This window comes from Sceloporus undulatus, unplaced genomic scaffold (assembly GCF_019175285.1).
Source record: "Sceloporus undulatus isolate JIND9_A2432 ecotype Alabama unplaced genomic scaffold, SceUnd_v1.1 scaffold_770, whole genome shotgun sequence".
Lineage (NCBI taxonomy): Eukaryota > Metazoa > Chordata > Lepidosauria > Squamata > Phrynosomatidae > Sceloporus > Sceloporus undulatus.
The window spans coordinates 1-6,314 of NW_024803690.1; the positions used below are offsets into that span (position 1 = coordinate 1).

Below are 6,314 nucleotides of genomic sequence, written 5' to 3' on the forward strand. Positions count from 1 at the left end.
TTTCTTTTTCAAGGAGAATTTAGAGTGTCAATCAAACCACTTTCACCCAAAGAAGTAATTCAGATCTATGTCCCAAAGCTTTTGGATAGGAATGATGGTTCCTTTCTCATGAGATATCGATTATATACAAGCGTCAAGGAAGGGCTAAAGGTGGAGATTCTTTATGGAGATGCACATGTAGCTCAGTCTCCCTATATCTTGAAAGGTAATTTTTTTGTCCTCCCTCCGTAATTTTCCAGGGGTCCTGTCCCACTGGACATTGCTCAGTTGACTTGTGGAAAAAAATAAATGCCATATTTATTTATTTTGTAAACTCACTGTTTGCGCAATATTGTGTGGTCATGTATAAATTAACAGATCTTAAGCTAACAACTTCCATTCTGAAAGGGGAAAAAACCCAATCCCAATACCCAAATCTTAAAAATAGTTCTCAATTTTTGCATAATGAGAAAGGAGAATGAGGAGTGGAGCTGGGTTTCTAGATGAAGTGCCTGGGTGGAGAAATTTACCCAAAACTTTAACTGGGGACCAAAACATATTGGGGTATGGCCACACCTTTTGGTATCATCTACCAAAGGACTGTATGGGATGCCTGCCCATGCTAAACAAATACGGTCCCTATACTTGTTTTTAATTGAAGAAGTATAGAGTCATTACACAGTATAGTGAAATTGTTTAAAAAATAAAATATTGAAATTAATAAAGGCTGAACTAATTTATTTTGAAATATATAGGTCTGATAAATTTGCTAAGAGATACTTATGCATTTAATATATATATTTAGTGAGCTGTTTGAATTAAGTAAGTTTTTTGTTTAATCTACTCTGATTAATTTTTGAGAGTGTTGTTACAATGTATTTTCTCTTTTGTGTGCAGTTTTGTTGTACAGTATAAAGAAAAGGCCCAGTTACCTAGTAATACACTGAAATGAAAGGAACAATGGAAAGAGCTGGTAATTTTCTTATAATGATGGACATAATAGAGTATTGCACACAGAAACCGTGTTTCATTTGATATTTTATAATAGTTGACATTATCAGATAATTGGTCCAATACCCTGTATCTCAGTCCTGCTAAATTCATCTTATGATTTTAAGTTGTGGACATAAAATTTTGAACATTTTTGAAGCAGCACTGCTAGGCCTCTGCTTAATTCTAAGTGACTTGAAGTCTTATATTAACTTTGCTTGGAAATAAAAAACAATGGTTTATGGACAAGAGCCTCCATTTACAAAGATCATAGAGTTGGACCTTTATCCAAAAAGATCACATACTGGTATTACTTTTTCTTGTTCAGGTCCTGTTTACCATGAATATTGTGAATGTCCAGAAGAAGATGCTCAAATTTGGGAGAAAGGTCTCTCATGTCCATCTGAGGAAGCTCAAATTACTGAGGATTTTGCTGCATTTCCTAGCATTGACTTTCAGCGGATGTTTAATGACGTCCCTCCAAGGTTTGGGCAAAAGATGGGAGCCATTGTTCATTATACCATAATCAATAATCGCATTTATTGGCAAACCTTGGGGAAGTATACAGACTTCAAAATGTTTTCAGATGAAATGCTGCTATCATTAGCCAGGAAGGTATATTCCTACGGAAATGTACTTATTTACAGATATACTAACTTGTATGTTTACAAATGGAAACTTCACACAACAGATACTCATTGAAAGAATCTCTTTCTGTGCCACCTTTTTGGATATTAAGCAAACCTCATATCATCTCCTCGGGTGTTCTCAGTGTGTACTAAGTGATTGGATGTGAAATTCTAGTTGCAGATGAACTTTTATCATAAGCAGAAAGCTAGTATATGCAGAAGGGAGTAATCAAATACAGTCAAACCCCCCATATCCACAGATGCTTTATCCATGGATTCCACCACTCACAGCTTCAAAATATTCCAAAAAGCAAATCTTGATTTTTGCTGTTTTTTTATAGTGACACCATTTCACTACAGCATTGTAGTTAATGGGACTTGAGCATCCACTGATTTTGGTATCCACAGGAAGTCCTGGAACCAAACATCAGCAGATACTAAGGGCTCACTGTATGCATTCACTAAGACTTAAAGCTTTCTCCCCTTCTTGCTTTTTATGCTGGTACAGTTCTTCGTAATATTTTTTGAAGGCTTGCACAATATCTTTCTGAGAAGTTAGAATATTGTTGCCTATCTTAATTCTCGTTATTGTTCCCTTTTCACTTTCTTTTCTCAGCTTCTTAGCTAACCATTTACCAACTTTATTCCCATGCATTCAAATGTACATCCACCCCTACATTGACATGCACATTTGAATATACATCCCAGTTTGTGTTCCATTAAAAGCAAAGCAGTGCTCATTTGCACATACAATTCTTTAGACAGCAAGAGCTGGGCAAGGCAGTGTACTTCTCCATATCATTGAATCAGGGCAGAGAAGGATTAGCCCCAACTATAATGTAGCCAATATATTTATATTTTTGCTACCAAAGACTAGATGTATACAACAGTTTTGCAGTCGTGTATATAACTTTTTTAATTGTGTAACTATTTTTAAATGGTTTTTATTGTTCTCTTTTCTAAAGGTAGTGTAAAACAACATTAAAATAAAATAGGATTTTAAAAGGGGAAACATAATTTGAGGATGGTCTACAATAAAAAAACAAAAATAATACATTTCAGAAACTGTACAACTTTTTTGTGAATCTGTGTTGTGAGTAGCAATCAGTAGTTCAAAGCTAGCCCTTTTGCACATTGAGTAGGTGAGTTGGAAATTTTTACTTTTAGGCTCAAAAAGTAATTTTTCCAAGAGAAGCTGGATAACCTGTAATATTTACGTTGAGTATAAGTGACCAACTCACTTAAACACTAAACTGGGATTATGAACATTAAGATAACATGGTTTATAAAAGCCGATCGGTTTGTTTCAGGTCCATCTCCCTGATGTGGAATTTTATCTTCATGTTGCTGACTGGCCCATTGAACATCGGAAAGCAAATGGCACCCCAGGCCCTGTACCTATCCTTTCATGGTGTGGGTCTGTGGATTCAGCTGACATAGTGCTTCCCACCTATGATGTCACCCACTCAACCCTTGAAACTCTGCGTGGTGTCACAAATGACCTCCTGTCTATTCAAGGAAACACAGGTAAAAGGAGATCTGTTTCAGATGGAGAGGGAACAACAGCTGAAACAATGCTAATTGATGGAGTCAGAAGTATTCCACATACAGTGGTCCCTTCCCTTACTGGGGGGGGGGGTCCATTCCAGACCCTCCCACATAAGAGAAAAAACATGTATGCTCAAGCACCATTGAAAACAATGGGGCTCATGCACATGGCACACTATTGTTTTTCCCACAGTGCGGCTTCAGAGTAAGCTGAAAGTCGTGTATGGCACGTATGATGCAGGTGCACTGTACAAAAAGCGTTACAGATTGTAGACGTATATACTCTTTTATAAGTCAAAAAAATCTACAAAAGCCTACAAATTGACTCCAAAATGCAGGGTTGACTTAATAATAATAATAATAATAATAATAATAATAATAATTTTTATTTATACCCCGCCTTTCCATAAATATGATCAAGGCGGCTTACAAAAGATTAAAAACCTCACAGTACAAAGTTAAAAACATCACTACAAGGAAACAGGAATCAATACAATTACATATATCAGGGGCAGGAGATAGGAAGGTCAAATTACAATAGTCCGAGGTCATAAACAAAGGGGCAGAGAAACATAGATATGGGGTAATAAGGTAATGCTGCTCAGAAACGTCCCAAAGGAAGCACCTCTGCACACTCCACTCTCTTGTCTAGACAGTGTGTTTGGAAAGAGCAGCTAAGGGAAAAGAGACTGCCTGTGTGTATGTTTGCATGGTAATCAGGGTTTTTTTTAATAGAGACTTCTTGGTGGTTGCTCCCCAAGTTGTGGAATTATTTTCTCCGGGATGTAAGTCTGTTTTGGCCCCTCCCTGCTGTCTTTCCATAAGCAGATAAGGACTTTTTTTTATTTATTTAAGGCAGTATTTGGTTTTTATATATTTATGGTGCTATTTGGTTGCAGAAGATGGAGCTTTTAATGCTGGAGTATAACATCTTTTTTAAAAAAATTGTTCCTTAAATGTCTTTTAATTTTGTTTTTGAATTTTTAACTTGGACTCTTAAAATCAAAGTTCATTTTTGTTTTAACATTTGGACTAAGAGGGTTTTTAAAATGCTATTGTGTTTTTAAAACATATGTCACCTTGAATCCAATGCTAGGAGAAAGGTGGTATACAAATTAAATAATTAAATAAATAAATAAATAAATATCTAGTACAAAATAATAAGTCTGGAATTTCCTTGAGCTCTGCTTGCAAAACACTTTAGATACAACAATTCGGTGGAAGTGTTTTTCAAAGCAGAATAACTCCTGTTTTTCTCCTAACCTGTTTAGGAGTTTTGGTATACAGCAATCTCCACTGCAGAAATAATGCAGCTTGACATCACTTTAACAGCCATGGCTCAGTGCTATGAAATTCTGGGATATATAGTTTTGTGAGATATCTAGCCTTCTCTGTTAGAGAGCATGGTGCAACAACAAACTACAAATCCCAGAATGACATAGGAAAGAGCTATGGCAGTTAAAGCAATATCAAACTGCATTATTTTTGCAGTGCAGATCAGACCCTTATCAGCTAATTCCTTCAGATGTCAGTTCTATCTGTGAAACTGGAACCTTCCTTGCTTCCTAATGAATGTGCCATTTTTTAAAGGTTGAATCATTAACTTTTAAGGATTTCTGTGTTTTAACTGCCCCTCTTTGTTCCATTGTCAATTAATCCCAGGACCTGTCTGGGATAACAAAACCGAGCAAGGATTTTTCAGAGGTCGAGACAGCTGGGAAGAACGGCTTCAGCTTGTGAAGCTCTCCAAAGAAAACCCAGAACTTCTTGATGCTGGAATAACTGGTTATTTCTTTTTCAAAGAAAAGGAGAAAGAGCTGGGGAAAGCTCCACTGATGGGCTTCTTTGACTTCTTTAAGGTATACTACCTGTCTTATCCAGGCTTGTTAGCACCAAGATAAGATAAGACCCATTTCCTTCCTTTTTCCTTTCTTTAAGAGTTACAAAAATTCCTGTTAGGAAAATGCTTTTAATTTATACAGTACTTTAATGCAGAACCCCTGTTGCTATTGCTGTTGTTGTTGTGTGTGACTTCAAGTCATTTCCGACTTATGGCAAGATTGTCATGGAGTTTCCTTGGCAAGATTTGTTTGGAGAGGGTTTGTCTTTGCCTTCCTGTGAGGCTGAGAGAGTGTGACTTGCTTAAGGTCATCCAGTGGGTTGCTATGGCTGGACAGGAATTTGAAGCCTGGTCTCTAGAGTTGTAGTCCAACACTCAAACCACTACACCGTGCTGGCTCTTGAAGCCCATACACTTGTGTATTTTACTGTGTGCACCTGTAATGGAAATCAATAAGAATACAGTCTGCCGTCCCCATACATGGGGGATCCATTCCGGACCCTCCAGTGTATGGGGAAAACAGCATATGCTCAAGCCTCATAGAAAATAATGGGGTGTGTGCTATGGTGGCGCGTGCTTGTGACGGCACAGGTACACACCCCATTACTTTTGCTGGTGTTTGCCTTCCATGTAAGCTCAAACACGTGGAATGCAAACCCGCCTATGGGAAGGGCTGACTGTGCACCATAATGGAATCTGACAACAATTTAAGTGTTGTAGTTCCATCCTATAGAATCCTGATATTTGTAGTTTAAGGTCTTTAGCCTGCTGCCAAAGTGTCCAAAATTATGTAGGATGGAGTCATGGCAGTTAGTGGTGTCAAGCTACATTATTTCTACACTGTAGATGTACCCTTAGAGTCAGTGCCTCATAAATTGCAATACAAGTAACTGACTCTTTATTCAATGGCCTCTGAGTTATGGCTGTATATCCAGAATGGAAAGCTCACAGATACCCTGAAGAGTTTTAAGTGAACAAACAAGACACCAAGTTGGTTCAAGGTATAAAAACAAAGGGGAGCTCTGGATTTTAAAAATGGATTAGATACCAGAGTAGAAGACAGAAAATGCCAGGAAGGAACATTCTGTGAACCAAGTGAGCCCTTGGCACTTTTCTGTAATGCATGCTATGCAATTTGTTCACGTTGAGGCCTATAAACAAAAGACAGGTTGTTCTGAACTTCAGGATAGTTATAGATTTCATAGGAACAAGAGTTTGGGGTATACTCAAGGATGGATGGAACAGAGAATTCAATAGCTAGGAGATGTCTAGTTACTTGATTCAGCATTATAAGAGCCATGCTTCCTTGAGATATTTGTGGAATTTTA

At 37.4% G+C, this 6,314-nt stretch overlaps 1 protein-coding gene across 1 annotated transcript; it reads left to right on the forward strand.

Moving 5' to 3' along the window:
• Positions 1–6: 6 nt before the first annotated feature.
• On the forward strand, positions 7–5,005 carry LOC121917793 (protein O-glucosyltransferase 3-like; the record flags this gene model as incomplete). The annotated part of the gene is made up of 4 exons (XM_042443917.1): positions 7–205; positions 1,298–1,584; positions 2,909–3,125; positions 4,809–5,005. Coding segments are annotated over 4 exons (900 nt in total), but the record flags the coding sequence as incomplete, so codon positions are not given.
• Positions 5,006–6,314: the final 1,309 nt, after the last annotated feature.